Source organism: Heliangelus exortis, chromosome 1 (assembly GCF_036169615.1).
Source record: "Heliangelus exortis chromosome 1, bHelExo1.hap1, whole genome shotgun sequence".
NCBI lineage: Eukaryota > Metazoa > Chordata > Aves > Apodiformes > Trochilidae > Heliangelus > Heliangelus exortis.
In genome coordinates, this window is record NC_092422.1 from 64,905,525 (window position 1) to 64,927,665 (window position 22,141).

Below are 22,141 nucleotides of genomic sequence, written 5' to 3' on the forward strand. Positions count from 1 at the left end.
CATTTCAAGCATTGGCTGTGTTCCCAGCCCTGCTCATGTGGTAGTGACTGCTCCATAGCCCTGAGCACCCTGCAGCCACTGCAGTCCAGCAGACTGAACTGTGTGTATGAAGATGTACAGATGCTGGTGTCTAACTGGGCAAGCAGTTAGGAAGAGAAGAGCAGTTCTCATGCTGACACCCAGCATCCCAATGGTGCTGGTAAGATGGAGGCTGGTGGTAGGCATTTAAAATAATCCTCTTCTTTGTTTTTTCCTCATTTTCTTCTTTTCTGTCCTATTTTCCACATCTCCTCAGCTTTTTCTCTGAAGTCAGACATGGGGCAGATAGACAGATAAAGGCTTGCGGAGCTAAAACAAAATGGATTTCTTTAAGGTGGGGCAATAGAGGGATATGAAAGCTTTATTGGACTTCAGGTAGTTGATTAAAAAAGATAAGACAACACTGTGGAAATACAGCCACTTTAATTTCTCGTTGGGTTTTTTCCTGCTCCAACAAACGACAGAAGATGTAAATTGCTTCTCTCTTCAGACAACACTAAATTACCTCTAAGACATGTTTGAGAGCCTGTTATTCAAACCTGAAGAAGGCCGCATACTTTCTTCTGCTTGTTTTGAAAACCAAAAGTTTTCTCCTCTTCAAAAACCAGTTGGTGGGTTCTGATGACTCCCAAGAGCAGAGCAGAGCTGCTGCTGGCCTTGACCCCTGGAGGCAGTGACTTCTGTGCTGCTCGAAAGGTGCTGACTTTGAACCTGTCCTTGTTGTGTGGCAGAGGACAATGAGCTGCTGGGCAGCAGAAACCCAGAACTCAGAAAGCAGCTGTGGAAGAGAGAAGGAGACAGGTTGAATTTAATTTTTTTTCTTAGCAACATTTCTCTCCACCCCATGGTGCCAGGGGATGGAAAATCTTGGTGGTGCACCTATGGCTGTAAAAATATTCATGTGGTGAAGCACCTCCTGATGCTGTCCCGGAGCAGTGCCTCATCAGTCTCCCTCCTGCTTACAAAAAAAGCGATATCTTATTTTTATAATGGACCCCTGGGACAAAGAATGAACCCTGAATGCAGTACATGAGAAGAAACTGCTAGTGCTATGCAGAGAAATGAAAGTGGCTGAAGCAAGATCCCAGTGAATGGTTATAGCAGACTGAGTTACATCCAGGGAGCTGGGGGGCAGAGGATGGCCCATAGGTGATTCTATGGAAATACATTTCCCTTGCTTGCACTGCTGCCCCTGGAGGAGGAATGTGCAGGGGCTGGAGGTGCTCAGAGCAGTCAGGAAGGTGCAGATTCTGAGGAGGCTGAGAGAGGGCAGGAACCTCTCTAAACACCCTTTTTTGCGCAGGACAGAGGTATCCACTGAAACCTCTCAGTATTTGGTGTGTTCCCAAAATGTCATGGTATAAAAAACCATGCTTGTGCTTGACTTTGGATGAGCAGGAGCCATTTGGCAAGGTGGTCACTTGTGGACTACAGCAACAGCAAAATGAATGCAATAACATCAGACAGGGTTTTGCATTAAAAAAGCCCGTCTCCCTTTCACTAGCACCACGTTATCCAAGAGCCTGGCTTCCTTCTGCCATGGGCCTTGGGCTGCCATTTATAACAACACTCAATGGGCAGAACACGCTGTTCATAGGACCACAGAAGGGTTTGGGTTGGAAAAGACCTTAAAGAACATCAAGTTCCAACTCCCCTGCCATGGGCAGGGATACCTCCTGCTAGACCAGGTTGCTCAAAACCCCATCCAACCTGGCCTGGAACGCTTCCAGCGAGAGGCACCAACATTTTTTCTGGGCAACCTGTGCCAGTGTCTCACTATCTTCACACTGTAGAATTTCTTCCTAATATCTATCCTAAATCTACCCTCTTCCAGTTTAAAGCCATTACCCCTTGTCCTATCACTACATGCCCTTGCAGAAAGTCACTCCCCAGATTTCTTGAAGGCCTCTTTCAAGTTGCCTGGATTTGACACTTGCACACAGCTCCAGTATGATCAGACATAACTAAATTACTTCATTTTTAAGCCTCAGAATTCAGCCTACTTCAGATGAATAATCTTTGAAGCTCAAAAGCTCTCAGCACCTTTGTTGATCATGATCATTTCCATAGGCACCCAAGGGAGAGGAGCCTTTGCCTGCAATGCCTCCTGTGGTGTCACCACTGCCTTCAGTTTCCAGATGACTCCAAGCCAGACTTGCTATTTCCACCATTTTATGTAGAGCTGAAGATTGACTCTCCTCCAGCTATAACTGTTTCACTGAATTCTCTGAGGCTTAGCAAAACAAACCAGCTACGAAGTTAATTGTGTCTGCAAAATGACAGGGATCTTACAAACACCCAGCCCACTCAGGATAAAATTGGTTCATGCAGCTCTGACAGTACACAGGTCTGACTGAAAGAGTTTGCTGGACATATAGGTTGTAGTAAATATAACACTCAAATTTTACTTCAGCAATTTTATTTTTTTAAAAAGACCTTTGCAGTTTCAGGTTTTTATGGCAAAAAGCTTGATATCATTCCCAAGTTTTGGAGTATTGGCATGCAAAGAATAGGTCAAGAGCAGTGTTGGATGCCACTGGACAGTGGGTAGTTGTGCAGGATGAGAAGAATGTATCCTCCAAGATGTCAGCTAAACCAGTCATTTTTATTAACAAAAGGGGCCTGGAGCCCACATTGTCTTTTGTTTCCAGGAATGTAGTGTTTCTAGGCACTAGCTCTGTCATGGTTTGGGTTTCTGAAGGTCCAAGTGGCTCTTCATGGCCTCTACATTTTGGTCAGGAAAGTAGGGAAGGGAAGAAAGTCAGGAACTGCATCCAAGGAAGCCTGACCACTGGAGCAGTTTGGTGCCTTCATGCACACAAAGTGGCATGTATCTGGCAATAAATTGAAGACTTTAATACCTACAGCTTTTGGAAAACACAAGGGACAAGCACAAGGTATATAACACTGGGAATTCCAGGCCAGGAACTACTCTACCTTAGGTACAACAGTGTCATGTCATGTCAGGGAAGAGGCCCTTGCTCCATCTCTGACTCAGCTCTGCCTCTGGAAACCTGAAGCCTGGGCTGGCTTGGGGCAACGGGGTAGAAAATAAACAGAATTTACAGTCCTGGGACATCTCCCTGCAGACAGAACCAGGCACTCCACCTAGTCTAGGCAGCTTGGAATTGCCTGGTGCCAGCTCTTCAGTGACACCTTTTCCAGTCTCTCAAAAGGCTCTTTCAAGCTTTTTGCCTTCACCAAAAGATGGTTTCCATGCCAGGTGCTATATGTGCCTCAACAAGCCCGATGGCCATGAAAAATGTTGAAATCTTTAATCCACTTTTAACAAGGATGTCGTTTAGTCACACCTCTCATGAGGCTACATTGTGGGAAGGCATTATTCAAGACAAGCTGATGAAACAGGACTATGAGAGCTGACCTAGCTAAAGTCCTTCCAGCAGCAGAGCTGGCTGCAGGACCTGGCTGTCTTTACCCACCCTGGCTGGGATGTGCTAAACCTCCTCTTGGAAGGGTTTCTATAGTGCTGCCCTTCATGTATCAAGGGAGGCTTTATTGCACAGAACAAGCAGATGTACTTAGACTCACAGGGAAGCTGCTGCTCAAAACAGAGATAATTCCTCATGCAGCTATACAGGAAAACCTTCCTTAAAAGTTATTCCTTTCTTTTAACTGACTTCTTTTGTGTGTGTTTGTGTTTGTGTATGGGGCTGTTCAGCCTGGAGGAGAGAAAGCTCCAGTGAGACCTTATAGCAGCCTCCCATTACTTGAAAGGGGCCTACAGGAAAGCTGGGGAGGGACTTTTCACAAGGGCATGCAGTGATAGAACAAGAAGGGGTAATGGCTTTAAACTGTGGTAGATTTATGTAGGTTAGAAATAAGGAAGAAATTCTTTAATGTGAGGGTGGTGAGACAGTGGCATAGGCTGCCCAGTGAGGCTGTGGCTGCCCCCTCCCTGGAAGTGTCCAAGGCCAGGCTGGATGGGGCTTGGAGCAACCTGGTCTGGTGTGAAGTGTCCTTGCTGCCCATGGCAGGGAGGTTGTAACTAGATGATCCTTTATAACTCAAACCATTCTATGATTCAACAATTCCATGTAAAGAAAACAGTTCTTGTGGCACAATTACCATTCTCAACAGTGGTTTCAAATTCTGGATCTTGGGATTTGAGTGCGGCCAGACAAATCCTAAGAAGTTCTGAAGACATAAAGCACCAGAGATTCCTCTGAATGTGTGATGCACTGCAGAGTTTCCCAGCCCAGGACATCTGGAAAACACTCATCTGAATCTGGGTGTCCAGAACTAGAGATATTTGTGATTCTTTCCCTACAATGAACCTCTTACATCAGGGAGAAAGTATTTTGCTGATTTTTTTCTTAACTGAACATAAATGGGCTGTGACCATGGAGTGTCCCTTCCACCATTAAGGATCCTCAGAGTGGTGAGGAGGTGAGGTGAGGTGAGGTGAGGTGGGGTGAGGTGAGGTGAAGTGGGGTGAGGTGAGGTGAGGTGAGGTGAGGTGAGATGAGCTGGGGTGAGGTGAGGTGAGGTGAGATGAGCTGGGGTGAGGTGAGGTGAGGTAGGGTGTGGTGAGCACACGTGGTGACCAGTGGAGCTATTGCTAAGAGGGAAGGGGCCCATCATCCTTAGTGCAGTGGTCCCAGGCATGGGTGCTTCAGGGGGTAACTTCTGATGGCAGCAGCAGACTCCCCAAAGCATCTTCAGCAGTGGGAAGAGCAGCCATCTCGGGGGCTTTCCAATGACCAGGATTTCTATTGGAAAGCAGGGGAGAAAAACGAGAGGCATTTATGCAATGGCAAAGGAGATCCTTGATGGAGCAGGAAAAATTTCCCCACCATGTTATCAGCTGCTTCTCTTCCAGGTGACTAATATCTGCAAGCTTCCACAGAGTCTTTGACATGTGGGTGCTACTGCTCCACTGCAGTGCATGGCCTTTGCATCAGCATAATTTTTTCTGAACTTCCATGTGCACTCAGTTACAAAAGCCCAGTGATGCACTGCTGAATTTAATGTTGAGCTGAATACTGCCTGAGGCTCTGAGCAGTCTGGATCAAGAATTAGCCGCTCCTTTTTAAAAAATTTATTTTATTTTTTTCTTCTTGTTGTTTTTCTTTTTCTTTTTTTTTTTTTTTTTTTTCGGTGCAGTTTTTGATACAAAGGTTATGATTAGGGCAGGAATTATCACTCCCAAATGATCCAACTATACGCAGTTCTGATGGAGTTTATTTTTAAGCTTAACACCTCCATGGACTGCAAACAGTATTCATGCAAAACCCCTTTATGTAGCACCTTTAATGGATAAATTTCCCCCAAACTTCCATACCTGCTTGATGTGGATGGGGTGATCAGCCTGCAAGATTTAGGATGCATAAGCCTGAAATGGAGCCAAATGTGAGTGTGACACTAGAAAGCTGGGCCAAGATGTAAGGAAATGGCCCTCATTCATTAAGCTGGTAGAGCCTGCAGGAGACATACTGGGAGCAAGCACAGACTGCAGCCTTAAGCAGATTTGGGTGCGAATAAATGACAAGAAAAGGTTCAGCACAAAGAAGATGTGAAAGTCGTATCTTGGAAGCAAGAGCAGTCTCTGGTTGAATAATTTGGATCTGAGGAAACGTTACAAGCCAGAAGATGAGCTCTTCCCATCAACAGAGCAGTTAAATCACTACTGGGTGCCAAGGGATTTGGCCACAGTGACAAGGCAGCACTGTCATCAGCTTTCCAGTTTATGAAAAGAGTAACATCATTTAATAGCCATCAAGGGTAGGGCTGCAGTTCCACAGCCAATGCAGGAGGATGGTAATCAGGTACTTGATTGTCTGGGCACACAAAGCAGTGATGTATAGCTGGAATATCTTGAAAAAAATATGAGAGTGTTGTTTTGTTCCTGTTTTTTTGTTTCCTGTTTCCTGTTGTTACGTCCAGTTCCCATGCACTGTCCTACATAGGAGATATAATTTCTGAGATTAGAGTGATAACCTGATAGAAGAGTTGTGGGCCTTTCTGAAAGACCTTTACACATACAAGAGAAATTTATAAAATGTATATATCACTGAGAAGTTAGTACATGTAAATAAGAAATATGGAATGCTATGATGGGTAATTCACAACTCTCTTCTTCTCAGCCATCAATTTCAGCCGGGCTGCTGCAGCTGGCAACATTGTACAGATGAAGAAGTGCTTGCACAGTTCAGTCCAAATTTTTGGAACAGCATAAGGGATGTGTGTGTGTGTCTTGGTAACAGACCAAAATCAGGTGTTGTTTTAATTGCCTCGTGGAATCTTTAACTAAACAGCTGCATGATTTTTGAGGACTGGCCTCATGAATTTAAAGCTTTGTTTTGCCTGATACAGTAACTGCTCTAGTGCACTGACTGGAATAACTTCACAAGTTTATTTCTCTCCTATTAAAATCAATGTATCCAGCTTCAAAAAGCCATTAGCATTTGTTTCTTTAAAATGTTTCAAATATTAATAGCTGCATCAAAATGTTGACTAACCCTGAAGCCCAGCAAGTAACATGCTTTGATATGTTTGTCTCCTGGCAGCTGAAGAGCAAACATCCTACTTAAAATGAAAATAATTATTTTGCTTAATATTTTCTTCCCAAATGTGAAATCTGTTTTTGTTTGTTTGTTTGTTTTTGTGTATGGTTTTTTTGTGATTTTTTTTTCTCCCTTTAAACTGTGTTTTAAATTGCATTTTATTTTATGATTTTATGATTTATTTCCCAAAAGAAAATGAAGACCTCTTGCTTACTGACATCCTACTGACCTGGTTCTGTGCCCATATGCATTTCTCTGTGTACTTTTGGCACATGGAGGCCTCAACCTGGCACATCTTCCTATCTATCTGTAAGCATGCAAGCATTCCTGCTGACATCAGTGGGCTTATTGGACTTCTTTAACGTTAAACTCATGCAGGTTTGCAGGATTGCTGCCACTTAAATAAGGTATGAAGGAAGCATTTCTAATTCATGCATTTCAAAATCTATTTCTCAGGATTTTTTTATTTTTATTTTTTATTTTTTCAGCAAAATATAGCAGTTACTAAGGCCTGATTCCATCCTGGGGGAAATCACCTTGCAAAAACTGAAGGGTCTACTAAAATTGTAGCAGCTGAGGATCTAGATCTACAGTTTCCTTAAATATATGACCCAGATGTACTACCTCACATTCACAGTGGCAACTTAACACAACTGTCTGGCAGTGCACAAGCATCTCTCAGTCCCAAAAGAAATTTTCAAGCCTTACTTCCACAAATAGTCTTTGAAACACTGAAAAGGACAGCAACAAAACCAAACCTTTTATCATATAGGCAGGGCTAGTGAGGTATTTAGGTTCTTTTTGATGAAAATATCATAAAATACAGGTCTGAGCCAAAGCCCAGTGATGTTCCAGCCCTTTCTGCTGCCAGCAGAAGGCAGAAGGCAGGCAGCATGAAGGCCTGTAGGACACCAAACCCACACTGGAAAGATGCAGGTGAGTCAATAAGCTCAGGTGACTATCACTGGCCTGAGGACACACACGTGACATCCATGGCAAGCTCCTGCTACTGTCTTGTGACACTCTCGGACTGACTGTGAACTCATCTTGCCTGGTATCTGATACTGTGCCCTTCTGTGAGATCCTGTTTTACTTTTCTAGCCAGGTGGCAATATTTACACATTCCAAAGTGCATTTGATTTCCCCTCTGACATTAAAAGGCACTACAGCTCCGCACAGGTGAATTATTTATAATGACAATCACTGCACAGTTTGCATAAAATACAGCCAGCTAACCTTGCAAAAAACTACCTGCAAAGTCCTCCCAATAGAGCTACTATCAAGACTGAGGAGGCTGGCAGAGCTGCCTAAAATAGGAACTGCATTGCCCAATGTGAAACCCTTGAAAAAGAGTTTTCTGCACCTGAGCTGAGTCCCACAGGTGCCCTTTCCAGGGACAGGTGAGAAAGAAGTGCTCTGAGGGAGTGGGATCCTGCTCTGCTTTACAGGTGTCTGTCAGGATGCACAACTCAGAGGCTCCTGGCTCTTGTTGGTACTGGTAGTGTTGATGTCCATCTGCTTTCACAGAAGCTGAGTATCCACTCTTACAGCCTCATTTCCATTGTAAAACTATAATGCAGAAGAATTATAGAATCATGGAATGGTTTATGTGACCATGGCTTAACACTTACAGTCAGTAATAAATGAAGTCAATACTTGTGCTTTCCTTCATTAAGATCTACACACATAAGCCCATGTACCCTGATAATCAGAGGATAAAAAGACAAAGTTTTGCTTTAGCTATTTTTTTTTTTTTAATCAATTGCATACTTAAGGCTGTTCAACAGGAGACTGAAAATCCCATGAGTCCCTTAGCATCTTTGTCCTGTCCCCAGTCAATTCTAATCCCAAAGCAGTTTAACTACATGCTGATGTGTCATGTTCCATGAGGGTAGTGTATTTACAGGCTGACAGCTCTAATTTAGGTTCCTTACACCTCTTCCTTTCATTGGCATTTTACAGTTTCATGTTAGCAATTCTGCCTTTGGGGAAGAGGCCAAGACTTACATACATTTATACACATGTATAAATCTTTAAAAAAAAAAAAAAAGAAAAAAGATCCCAAGTGGATTAGCAAGTGGCACATGATAGGCACTGTGGCTTGATGCTTTCAGGCAATCCACGGGGGAGCCAGGCTGCCTTGCAGAGAGTGGCAAGAACAATTTCTAGCCTTGCAGAACTGATGACAGCATAGGCTGTATGATAACCTTCAACAAAGAAGAAGTGCATGGTGACTAGATACGGACTTCATACATGGTCATGGTGACTACATATGGAAGAACCAAGCAGCTCTCCAAGGCTAAATCCCCAGGGATCAGGTAGATTGGCACAGTGCAGCCACACACCCGTGTACCAGTGGCAGGCTGTGGTGTATGATGATGTAAGGTCAGCTCAGGAATAACCTCAGAAAGCAGTGCAGCTCCCTGCTTTGGGGACAGGACACAGCCTGTCTCAGAGCAGGCTCAACTACCTCAACACAGGTAGCTGGCCATGCCCCTTTCCTTGGTCACCAACAACTTGATTTAACCTGGCTGTAAGGACACTGCAGGTACCTAACAAAACTCCACCTTTCCTCACAAGTAGGACTGACTGCTTCAGCAAAACCAGCCCACTTGTGGTAGTGCTCTGGCACATAAGATCACAGACCCTCACAGGTCAAACTCTACAGCGGACACAAAGCACCAGCTCTTTGCCACCAAACCATTCCTCACTAAGAAGCAGCAGCTTTTCTTCAGAAGTTGAACAGCCTGCCAAATGCAGCTACTCCAAGTGAAGGGCTGAATTGATATTAATGCCAAACTGAGAAGCCACTTTGCAATATGGATGGTCATTTATTTATTGTTTTATCATGACACATGAAATGCTACGGCTGCAATATCAAAATATGGTGTCACTTACAAAATACCAGTATTATTAATGTGGTGGTGAGATACTGTTAACATTTACAGAGAGATGCAGAATAATTCAATAGTCTTGCTGAGTGATTCGCTCCAGTGACAAAACACCCTGGCAAGCAGATGACAGATGGAATACAGTGTCTATTTACTATCATGTTTTTTCCTCCTTGATTACTGAATGGCTTATAATGGTACCAGGAATTGTTGCTGAATCTAATCCTTTTGAATATGGTAGATAGGTTCTTTGATTTTACAGTATGTGTCAGAATAAAAGAGAAGAATCTGAAAAATAAAGAGACGGCATTTCCTTACAAAATGAGATGAAAAAATAAAACAATATAAATGGAACTTTCAAGTGTTTCTTTTTATATTTAAAGCTCTTATTTCAATATACTGTATTTAAACATTCTTAAATAATCATTCTGTACCTTTGATTTTCTGTTTCGTCTTTGGAAACAAATAAGAGTAATCTCACTAGAAGTGTGTGCAAATAGAAAACATATAAATATTTTTAAGGCCCACGTCATAAAAAGGTGTTCTCGCAAGTGTCAGTTTTACAATGATCAGCTGGTGTCCCTTTCGTTTTGTCCTGCAAGTTATTTGAGCTCTGCTCTTTTAAGCCTTTGAAGTCCACATGCAAAGGAGAGCCAAGCACACACACCCCATCCTGTGTTTCATTTTGTAAACTGCTCGATGACACCTGTAAAACAGTCCCAATGCGACTGAACAGCGGAGTCGATGTGATCCACTTCAACAAGCTGAAGTCTGCTTGCTCAACTGCTGAGCTCCACGGGAATGTCACTCCCACGGGCAATGACTCCATCTCTGAAGTGCCATGTCTGGCTGCATGAAATCCCAGGGACCTTTCCAGACTACCTGCTGATGGGGGGAGTTTGTTTGCCCCATACAGCACTGCACCCTGGGGAGAAGCAGCCACAGTCTGATCTGTTGTGTGTTGTGCCTTGATGTGCTCTTGGAAAAGTGACTCGCTTGTTTGAGGAGCTGCTGGCAAAGGTGTACTTTGGTTATAAGCCTTGTAACAATCACTGGCATTTGAACCAAGGCTTGGTGAGAAGCTGTCTGCAAAAGGTTGTGCCTGACGTATTGTTTCCTTTACATTCAGTTTGGTCAGAAGCTGGGTGCGAATCTCCGGGGAGAGTTTACTCAGCTGGCGTCCAAGCTGAAGCTGGGTTGGGAATAGTGTTCCCTGGAGGGTTCTGTATAGAAATCTGCAAGGGAAGAATATGCACATGAAAATAACTGAAAGAAGGAAGTACCCAAGATATTATTAAGAGAAAGTATCCAAGACAAAACTACATCACCGAAAAAGAAGAGAGTTTTTGCCGTTCTTATATTTGATACAAGAAAGCTTGCAGATGTGCTAATGTGCTAATTAGCTGTGCTAATGAAAATACTGGGCTAATATTTTGATTAATAACAAGCAGTATAATAAAACTGCACTTTTAGCCAGTGATCCACCTTGTGATTACACACAGTATTTCATCTTTCCTGATGGAAAACCAAAGGCAATGGTGATCATTCTGATAGGGCAGGCTTCCCGCATCCGTAAGTATGCAAGTAAGTCCACAATACACTACCAGAATTTCTGTGCTGTTTATGTTATGGGAGAATGGGTTGAATCTGGAAGCATCATGGAAAACCTCAGAGCATAGCAAATCTCTGCCTGGTCAGGAGGTTTGACCAATAGTCTACAGTTATCCCACTTCTGTGGTCTGTGGCCAGGAGCTGTGGTCTGTTCCTGTGATCAGGAGCAGAGAAAAGGTTACACAACCTGACCTCACGGGGTCAGCATCTGAAATAAATTGACTTGGCTGGTAAGGCCATAAGAAAGAAAGGGAGAGGAAAAAGAAGTGTTTTTTGTGCTCCTAACCATACACATGAAGTGCTTTCACTTCATGAGACAAGGTATGAGACAAGATACAATACCTGGGCAGCAATGCAATGACTGGTGATATAATGCACGTGAAATAGAACATAGGGTCTCCCATCAGCCTTTCCATAGTCCAGTAGGGATTGGATGGAGGATGGCATACTGGGCAGGAAGCATTGTAAACCAGAGCCACAAAGAAAAATAAAAGGATACTGAAGATGCAAGATGACCAGTGAAGGAAAGTCTAGAACACAAAAAACAAGAAAACAAAAAAACACAAATAAAAAAAGAATAACGATTCTTTGCATTCTGAGAAATTTGCTGTGATTCTGAATTATATTGGTTTTAATTTCTGGAGCCAAATGAGTGAGGAGTTTAGAGCCTTGTATTTTCAAAAATTCTTATTATAGGTACAAAACTACAAAGTTGGTTGTAGATCACAGTTAAAAATCTTTTAATCTTTACTTAAAATGCTTGCTAAAAAGCAATGTGATGAAGGGAAGAAATATCCATCTTCCATTTTTAAAAAATGGCATTAAGAAAAGAATTATATATATGCCTGTGAGTTTCTATGTCAACTGTAGGTGCCTTACCCAAGTTTTAGTTTCTATGGCCAAATGTAGTATGATGGTGAAAAGAGCTATTGTGGTGATGGGAGTTCCCCAGGAGAAGATGTCTACCTCTGAATCATTGTAAGTCTGTAAAGAAGGAGACAGAATTTAGTCCAAATTGTATTTCTAATCCTCCTCAAAATGCTAGAGACAGAATGGCTTAAGACAAACACTTACAAAATAGGGGATGAAGAAGCAAACCAGGCTCTGATACATAGCATCAATCATGTTCATCCAAAACATGTGCGGTTGGTACTCCTGTGGCACAAAAAAGTTAAGAAAATCAGAGACTAATGAAAATGCTGTTTGCTGGAACAAGTAATTTGAGGAGGGGTCTTCAAATGGCTCTTTTAAGGGCTTGTACAAATATCTGCACAACTTTGCCAGTCAGATACTCTTGTGGATGAAGCATGAAGAGTAAACTTGGAAGTCTTTCTGTTCTGGAAAGACACTCTTCTGCTTTCTCGTTTGTTCTTTTGTTTTGGGTGCTTTTTTACCCCTTGCAGAGAGTGAAATTTGAATCTGACCTTCCAACCTAGCTTGTTCTGTAATTGTTCTGGCTTTGAATTGGTGATATCTTTTTGAAAGAGATCCTACCTGAAGCAGGATATTTGGCAAGTTTTTAAAAGGCCTTTCTAGGTTACTAAGCTCATTAGATTTCAAACTAAGAATTAGAATGGTCCCCGGCCTTGACTACAAAAATTGTTCTGTGAACCTGGGAGACTTCTTTCCTCTATCTGCCAGCTTAAGACAGGCAGACAACACTTCCCAACAAGCTTAAGACATTAGAAGATTTCTATCACCTTCAAAATGTGAAGAAAGGAAGGTATTAATGTCACAGATCTTTAAAGTGCAATGCACTGGAACAAAAGAAATGCAGCAAATTGAGAACAACAGCTGGGTGAAAAAATTGAGAATTTGGACTAAAGCTATAGGAATAATTTACACTAAAATTACCTTTCATCTTTCCAGGACAGTGTCTGGCAATGCTACTGGTATTGCTACTAGTTTAGTGTACCAAATGCAGGTGTACAGCTAGAGGCAAAAGATACTCACTGTCTCCTCTCAGAAGGCACAATGTCAGATACTTTTAAGAAAAGATTTTGCCTTGGTAGCAATGTCTCAATATGGAGAGTTTTGCCAAGCAGAAAGATTTTCCCGCAGTGCACTGTAACTGTAATTACCAGAAATAGTTTGGCTCCAATCCCTCCTGCAATTTCTTCTTTTTCATTGTACAATTCAAGCAGATGGGGACAAGGTGTTTTCAAAAGACATTTCAGCTGAATCTGTCATCTGCTGGTGACTAGCTCCCTCAGAGTCTAAGTCTATTGACCTTTGTGCTTATTCCTAAAGCCATCTTTCATTTCCGATATTAAAGGGCTGGGCCCTGAAGTTTCACCTCAGTACTGTGAAACTATTCTGTGGAAGTCTGCACTAGTCTCTACAAGGTGTAATCTGCTTTACTTCTTTGGTTAGTTGTGAGCCTCGACCATGAAGGAGGTGTTCTGCTTAGGCTGACTTAAAGCATTAAGTCTTATCTGCTACTAAATATTTGAGAAAAAAGGTTTTTCTTAGTTAGTTAGTTAGTTAGTTTGTTTGAAATGTACTTTTGACATTTAGATGCATTGTCTTGGATGAAAAATACCGTGAAATAATAATAGTTACTTCTAAGACTGTTTATCAGAATATCAGTCAATCACCCTTTGGGAGCAGAGTTGGTTTTTGGTTGAAACTAAAGGTGTCTAGGAAGAAAAATCTGAAAAATCAAGAGGATTTTACCTCCATATTCTGTCCGCTTTTATAAAGCTGAGGAACAGCAACTAACACTTCAGCTGGCACGTCCTTATCCAGCACACCAGTAATCAGTTGTGGAAGTGAAGAAAAGAGCAAATTAAAGAAGATGAGATACCACTGATCAATCATTGCTGAGCCAGAGAACCCACAGTAGAACTGGTACCAGAAGAGAAGGGCCACAAACATCTGAAAAAGAATAAGAAATGCTGCAAATATGACAATAATGGGGGGGGGGTCATCATCCCACTACATTCTGAAATGTTTTTGATTCCACTTCTGCAAGGAATTGTCTATTGTCTGTTATTCTCTGATTAAATCTGTGAACAAGGATACTTAGTCCTCAACTTGTTGTTCCTGAGACTTTGGAAAGCTACGAACATTTGGCACACATGCAAGTCTTTGTGCTGCTGGAACCTCAGATCTCAGGTGTCAAGGAAGACTTCACACAAAATTATCTTTCAGTTTAATTGAAAAACTCCGAGGTGCAATTTAACTAACTGTGAAAAGCTCTCACAGACATCACTGACCTTGAAGTATGTAAGTACTGATCTCATAGCACTTACATTACTATTGTAAGAGTAAGAACTCCATAACAATATCTTGTGCTGGTTTGAGATGTTGTGGAAGGCTCAGCTGGTCTACAAGAGGTAAATGTGGATTTTTTTTGCAAGATCAACATGACACTGGCAGCAATGAGGGAGGCGAAACTGCAAGGTCCAGCAAAGTTGTCTTAACTTAACTCTTTGCTTTGAAATTCAGATTAGCAGTGCTGATTCCTCAGTCTCCTCTGCTCTTCAACTGTATAAAGAAATCAGCTGCATACACATCTACACTGAGATTGTTCATGTAGGTGGGTTGGAATCACCCAAAAAGGGTCAATTGACAAGTCATGTCTCTTCTACAATCTCCACAGCATGCAGAATCCCAAGGCTTACAGGGCTCAGGAAAGGTGCTGATCTCCATCTGAGGCCTAGAAAAAGACTGACATGTTCCTAGGGAACATAATAAATTCCCAGTCTTGGTCCTCCTAAACCCACAACTTTTCTCATTCTTTGTGAAGTGATTAACACTAAAAAGAAAGCAACCAGGAAAACCTTGGTACTTGTCCCTCGAGAGTTTTCCCCATTTTTACTATGAAGAAAGGAAATGACATGATATCTCCTTTCACTTCCCCTTCTTTTTTGTACTCTGTTCTCAAAAGCTTTCAGCCTGCCAGAGGATGCTAACCCTACAGCATATTTGGATATACAGAGGAAAACACAGATCTGTTTTATCAGTGTGCCAAAATATGGCTGAGGTCTAAATGCAGGAGAAAAGAGAAAACTATGGTCTGCTTAGTGAAAACTTCTGTAAAGAGAATAAGCCTATATTGTGAAGGGGAGTTGCCACTGGGTAGGAGGGTCAGACTGCTGTATGTAAATGTATATATGTATAATGTATATAGAAATGTACACACACATATATGTTAGATATATATGTTCAGGCAGTGTTTGAGAACTATGTTGAAGTGGCTTGTGTATCAGCAAACAAATACCTCTCCCCATTTGTGAGTCTGTGCTACAAGTTAACCTATGAAAAGTCAAATGGTAGCATTTGTTTTAAGTTGCACCTCTAGAAATGTTTCTGTAAATGCATTTCAGCAAAAAAAAAAAAATCTTCCTCTGGCCAATTTAAGACTGAGTTACCACAGCTTATCCTCTTCAGTAAAGCTGGCTGGAAAGTGGCAGTTTCATTTCAAAACTGAACAGATATTGAAATTTATTTCCTTTTCCAGAAACTCAACTACAATTTGTGAGTTTTTTCTCAAAACAGAGTTGCAATAAATATGTCGATTTAAATACTTGTCACTTGTCATAAATATGTCACTCATTTGAAATAAACAAAATCCATCTAATCCTGGACCTAAACCATTTTCCTCTCTAGAGACTTGCTAAAATTAACCTGTCTTGGAAACAGTTTGGCTCTGACAAAAACTGGTAGTTTGATAAGAACACAGTCAGCTGAAAATTTTCTTACCACCTCTAGTATCAGTATCAGCAGTGCTGTCAAAGAAAGTTGTACAAATGAATGACATTTCAGTAACCAAGCACAAATCAGTTTTTTCCCCTGAAATTTTATTTTTGATTAAACAAGTATTTAATTTAATTTCAAATGTAATGTTCCCTCTTGCTTCTGTGCAAGATATTCTCCCCAGAAAAAGTCAAAAGAAATTCACATGAAAAACTGAATTAGAATTTCAATAAAAAAGGTTTAATTTTTCCCCCCCAAAGGAGATGGCTTCATCTATGTGGCTCCAGACAAAACTTCTTTTTGAATGAAGTATATTTCCAAAAATGTCCAGTGCTGTCTTACAGAGATAATGTATAAAGGGAAAGAAGCAGTGCACGCTTTTGTAGGTAGAATTTTGTTTACATTAAATGCTCTTTCATCAACTCAGATATTTCCAGTCATCCTATGCTTTACTACATATCTCACTTGTATTTTTATTATCTCCACCAAGCCAAACATTTTCTTGGATAAGTAATCTGAGTTTCCAAGTGGCTTCTGCAGCAATTTGTAGTTTAAACTTTAATTTAGAGAGGTTCTAGTCGAGAATGAAAAATTTCATCATATAAGCAAATGGGGAAAAAAACACTTGAGAAAACAGAACACTTGCAGAATATTTGCAGTGCAGTTAACTTGACTCTCTGTGGAGAATCATCCAGAGTAGTCTCCTTGCAAAGGGATCAGGTGCTCACATCTTTCATGTTTGAATCTTCTTTCCTTAAGGGCAGGCGCTGTGTCAAATATATTTATGTCTATATGCTGGGCACCCCACTATAATTTTAGAATCAATAGCAACAAGTAATGCTCAGAAAGCTCTCAAGGCTGCCAAACTAGAGCCAACACAGAGATGTTCTCCAGTTATATTATAGCCTTGAGGCAGCAACTTCTGAAAATGTCTTACTAAAAATGGCATGAGAAATAATACTCATAATCAAGGGGACTTGTACCAAAGGAAAAGCAAGATTTTACAAGAGCTGAACAAAAATGTAGATGTATAAACATCTCTGGCTACTGATTGCTGGAATGTCTTATATGTATTACTTGTTTTAAATTTTATTTTAATGTAGGATGCCTCTGCACACACTTCTTGGAAGTTCAGATGCAATACTGTCAAGCCAAAGGATATCCTGGAAACATACAGCCCTGGGGGTGGGAGTACAGATGTTCAGCACCATTCAGAATTAAGACTTTGAACACCAGAAGATATTTCACTGATGTGTTTCAGCAGGTAGCTCCCCACCCAGTGCAGAATTATTTAAATCTCTTTGCTATTTCAGACTCAGGCAGCAGTTCAGAATGTCTAAGTCCCTTCTTTCTTTTGTGTCTAGAATGGTGTTTGCATGCATTTTCTGATAAAACCACAGAAGATATTTTAATGTGCTTGTGTTAACACAAAGACATTTTATTATTTCTTTAGCTCCCTTAGGTATTCCTGTGATGTTCAAATTTTTGAGCAAATTATGATCTTCTCCTGACAAAATACCTACCTTCAGATCAAAATCAGATGGGGATTAATCAGGCCAAGAGGTATTTCATTAAAAGTTGCCACTGATTGAAAAAATTGAGGAGTAGATTAAATTTGGAAAGGAACTTTTAAAAAATTGAGAGCTACTTCTTTTTTCTAAAAATGAGGACAAAATCCTGCTCACAGTTCACACACTGCCTTCTAGGAGCAAACAGAAGTCTGAGAGGTCTGGCTCACCTCTTTTTCCTCTTTCTTCATAACCCTTGCTCCCCAGGTGATTTGTAGGTGCTGCAAGTGAGCAGATCTGTGTACCCTAGCCAGTGACTCCTACACAGCTGATGGAATTCCTGGTTGTCTTCCTAGGCAGTTTTCAGTCAGTCATCTTTGTACTTTGAGGTCAATGCAAAGGGTCTTTGTTAGGGCCAAGGAGTTGAGCTGCTGCTGGGTCAGTGCCCAGTATTGGACAAATTCTCCTTTCACAAAATCATAGAATCATAGAATTGGCTGGGTTGGAAGGGACCTCAGAGATCAAGTCCAACCCTTGATCCACTACCACTGCAGTTACCAGACCATGGCACTGAGTGCCACATCCAGTCTCTTTTTAAATATCTCCAGGGACAGAGAATCCACTACTTCCCTGGGCAGCCCATTCCAGTGTCTGATCATCCTCTCTGCAAAAAAATTCTCTGTAAAGAAATTTCATACACCAGGGGGGAAATGCAAACCCATAGTTTGCTCTTTACCACGGTATGCTTCCTTTCTAATGAACTCCTTTGGTTAGCTGAGAGTAAGGTACATCAAGAAAAAACCTTCCCAATCTCTGCATCTGAGAAACAGAGAGGACTCATATTGCCTCAGGTCACAGGGGAATATGTACAGCAAAGGGAAAAGCAGCAAATGGATAGGGTCAGGAAGAGAAAATACACTCAACTGCTGCTTTGGCCCAGTGCTGGATGGCTTTGGCATTAAAGGCTCCTATGTCTAGCCAGCTAAATTCTGCAAAACTGCTCCATAAAGAAACTTTTTTAAAGCAGTGCTTGTTATTTCTGTTACCCAATTTGCACATTCAGCAGCACACTGTAGCTGTTATGGAGTGGGCCCTGTATTTCTGCAAATGGCAGCCAGCTGTCTTTCAACTCTGCAAATTTCTTTGCAGCTTATTTATAAACCATTCGAAGGCTGACCTAATGCTCACTTAGCACAAAATAAACCCTGGAAACACGTGGTGCCATAAAGCTGCCAAGTCAAACACTTACTGCGTTTTTGTAGAAGAAATAGAGCACCATGTTGGCGAGTCGGGAGTAACACCAGTGGCCATGAACAAGCAGGAGCTTCTCCAAATACCGGAACCTTGGGATTGCAAAGTCACTCGCCATCACCGCCTTTAAGGAAAGACAAGTTGGAATCATTACTCCAAAGAGTCACCTTCAGCACTAACAGTCGTGGACCCATAGTCACCTCCACAGTCAATGGAAAATGTAGATTGAAATCCATTAGGGTGCACCTGAAATGCAGCTACTGCTGCAGTGATCTGCAATCTAGGTGAGCAAACCTGTCAGCTGGGCTCACCCAAAGGAGATGACAGTTCCAGATGGTGACAAGCAGCAGCAAGAAGAGAGTGTTGGGAGAAAGGTTGGCAATTGCAGTTGCATGAGCATGAAGACTCGAGGGCCCACATGTGAACAACTGGGTGGCTGTAACATCTCCCTCTGTAAAAACTTACAGGGTACTTACAGGGCAAGAAGGATTTCCAGAGAATAAAATAAGAAAAGCACTATAAAGTGGTTGCGTCATAATTACTAGACTTTGAAAGACAAAGCAATAAAACCACTAGTTTTAGTTAACATTTGCAACCTTGGCTTATAAAGTTTACTCACCTGTCCTGAGATATTCATATTTTGAGAGATTTTTAAAATTGCATGTTTTCTAAAACTGTCTGTGAAAAAGTATCATACTAGATCAGATTCCTCTGTGACTCTGCAGGCTGCCAAATCACACTGACAAAATGAATCACCCAGTTTCTCTCTACTTCTGACTAAAACTTAGGGCCCTGTACATCTAAGTGAGGCCTTCTTGCAAATGATAGTGTTACCACAGCTGGTTTATGATCTTCCATATCCCTGGGATCACTCTAAGATTTAATTCAACATTATTTCATATTTCATTTTCTGTTTTGGTATCACCTTTCTCCTCACAGTTTAGCAAAAAAACATGAGAAAAGGTGAAAACCTTCAAAGGAGCAATGTCTCCCTCACACTCTGTATAGCCTATCTATAGCCTATTTTTAGGCCTATATAGCCTATTTTTAGATGAGATACACCTTTCCTTTTAATTTTTCCTAATTCCCTTTCTCGGTAAATCATCAAAAGGGCTCAGTTTTTCCAGATAGGTGCTTGTAGAAGCTATTAAAATAAACCCTAAAACAAGGGAAGGTGTAATAATGTCTTCCAATTTAAGTCATAGATGTATACAAGCACTGGGATATTTTAAAATATGTTGATACTTCCTGGGCTTTCTCAGGTACTGAAATACACTTTTCATAATCCCCCTGCACAAACAGTCTGAATTTTCTTGGGGACACATAGCTATCTTGCAGTTTGAGCACAGAGCTGTGCTATGTCTGCTTCCTTGTCTTCCATTCCCTTTCAGCCTATTCCTATGTCAAAACAAAACCACGAGATACTTTTCATTTGTGATTCTAACATAGTACTTCTCAACACATAGTGAGACGTGTTGGTTTTTTTTTCTTTTCTTTTTAATTCTTTTTTGATTATAGTGAGGAACATAGTGAAGAAGACGGTGTTATCCAATTACATTTGCATGTTTATTTTGTCTCAAAATATCTCCTCGATTTTCACATTTTTATTTTTTCTTCCAGCTTTTTCACAGGAAAAAGTGATTCATGCTCTACAGGCTTCCATAGAATGTGGAAAGAAAATAAATCAGAGAGTATTGCTGGCTTAGATATCTAAATGCTCAGTGCCTTCTGAGTACCTGCCATGTGCAAGATTCTGACAGTTGTTTATAGGAAAGAAGCCTGCGTAGCTCCTTAGGGCCTTCCAGTAAAGGAAGGGAACTGTAAACATCTTCCATGCTGTTGAACTTTCATTTAGGAAGAAACCCAGGGATTTTAATGGGTTAATGAGCAAATAGCTTTCAGATTTGAATATACTATGAAAGCCAGGGGCATTTGAGGACTGATTATTTTTAGTGTATGAACTCAACTGAAAGTGGTGTAACGAGGAGTAGAGTAAAAAATGCTGTGAGCTCTCTATGTTTACATTAGGAAAAAAAGCCATCTGAATTGACACAGAGATTATAGGAGCTGCTATGTTCCTAAGAGATTATAAAACCCAAGGAGTTTGAGACAGACTTTTTTGATCCAATCATCTTGGAAAGGACCCCATAAACCCACCCTCCTCTGGGCTCTCTGGAGCCTGGACTGCTTGTAGAGCTCCCAGGGGCTGGTGAAGGCTGTGGAACCACAAATACATTTAGTATCAGCTTAATCCAAGACTTCTTTTTCTCCTTGCCCTCTCCAACCATCAAAGTCAGACTCATAGGTTCTATGCCTGGGATGCCACATGCACAATGAATATCTGAATATATTGGTGGCAGCTTCTTTCCAGTCCAATTTACAGATGCTAACATGTTTGGAGAAGCATTTTTATTGGATTGCAGGCCTGAAATCTGTTCAAGAAGCAATGGTGGACACCCATTTGCCCTGGGGACTACTTTGACTCAACAAAGTGGATGATTATAAAAAGGAAAACAAATGTAATAGCTCTTCTGGGTCAGGCTGAAACCTATCTTCCTTAGTAGCTGGTCTCCAGTGGCCAAGGGAGGATGCCTTTGGAAGAGTATATGAATAAATAAAACACCTACTTTTCTACAGAGCCCTCTCCTAGCTTCTACTGATCTGCACATCAAAAAAAAGCACAAAGTTGACATACAAGTTCATAGCTCAGCTAAATTTTTCCTCCATAAATTAGTGTGCTGTCCCAATTAAATTACAGCATTCATGAAATCCCATGGAATAAAATTCTATAGCCAACTTGTGCACTATGTGAAGGATGCCTTTCTTCCATTTTGAGCAAAACATCCAGCCAATGCGGGTCAGAGATCCACCCACCAGTAACTAAGTTAAGAAGGATGCTCATCTGCTTAGGTCCTCAGTTTGGAAGCACTTCCCGTCTTCTCTGAAGAGCTCTTTGCCATGTACTAGCTACTTTGTTTTCTCATGCAACGGCTTCACCCAGCTAAAATACATGGTAGGTTGTGGAAATGAGGCACCTTCCTCATTCTCTGTGTTTTACTGCCACATCTGGTGCTCACAAGGCTACACCGGCAGTAGAGAAGGCTGAAGTACACAGTAATACAGTAGGTTACACATCCTGTGCATACACATCCTCTCTTCTGGAGATGTACCTCTTATACATGGGATGGGAGAGGTACCTCTTATACAGTGGTAAATACAGTAATCACAGGCTGAACACATCCAAAAGACTACAGGGCAAGTTTCCTTATCTTTCTGCTCCCCGTGGCAGACGACGGGGAAGAAAAGAAGACTTGGAATAGTGGGTAGTGAGCAGGGATTCTAGCAAAGGGCTGCAATTTTCCCTTTCTTCACTGTTCTGCTGTTTGAACAGGCTGAGTGAGCAAGATGTGTGGATGGCTGGGCTAGAGGTCACCACCAAACGATGTAAATGAGCTGCATAAGCTGGATGTGCTTGTGCACCTACTCTGCAGGAGAAGCCTAACAAGCAATACAGGAGAGAGAATAAAAGCCAGAATAAGGTGGACCTTAATTTCCTAAATAATGCATAGCAGAGTTTGTTGGGTTTTTTTTCCCCCTCTAAATCAGTATTTAACAA

At 41.4% G+C, this 22,141-nt stretch overlaps 1 protein-coding gene across 2 annotated transcripts in view; it reads right to left on the bottom strand.

Moving 5' to 3' along the window:
• Nucleotides 1–9,374: 9,374 nt before the first annotated feature.
• ATP10A (ATPase phospholipid transporting 10A (putative)) overlaps nt 9,375–22,141 on the bottom strand; it is a 112,199-nt gene continuing 99,432 nt past the window's right edge. Inside the window, exons 16-21 of one of the 2 annotated variants that reach the window (XM_071746492.1) lie at nt 18,524–18,649; nt 13,742–13,942; nt 12,140–12,220; nt 11,945–12,049; nt 11,408–11,595; nt 9,375–10,689 (exon numbers count right to left, since the gene is read on the bottom strand). In XM_071746492.1, the coding sequence (XP_071602593.1) occupies nt 9,984–10,689; nt 11,408–11,595; nt 11,945–12,049; nt 12,140–12,220; nt 13,742–13,942; nt 18,524–18,649 (1,407 nt within the window). In that variant the 3' untranslated portion in view covers nt 9,375–9,983. The remainder of the gene's footprint in view (nt 10,690–11,407; nt 11,596–11,944; nt 12,050–12,139; nt 12,221–13,741; nt 13,943–18,523; nt 18,650–22,141) is intronic. The other variant, XM_071746481.1, reaches the window with a different exon arrangement.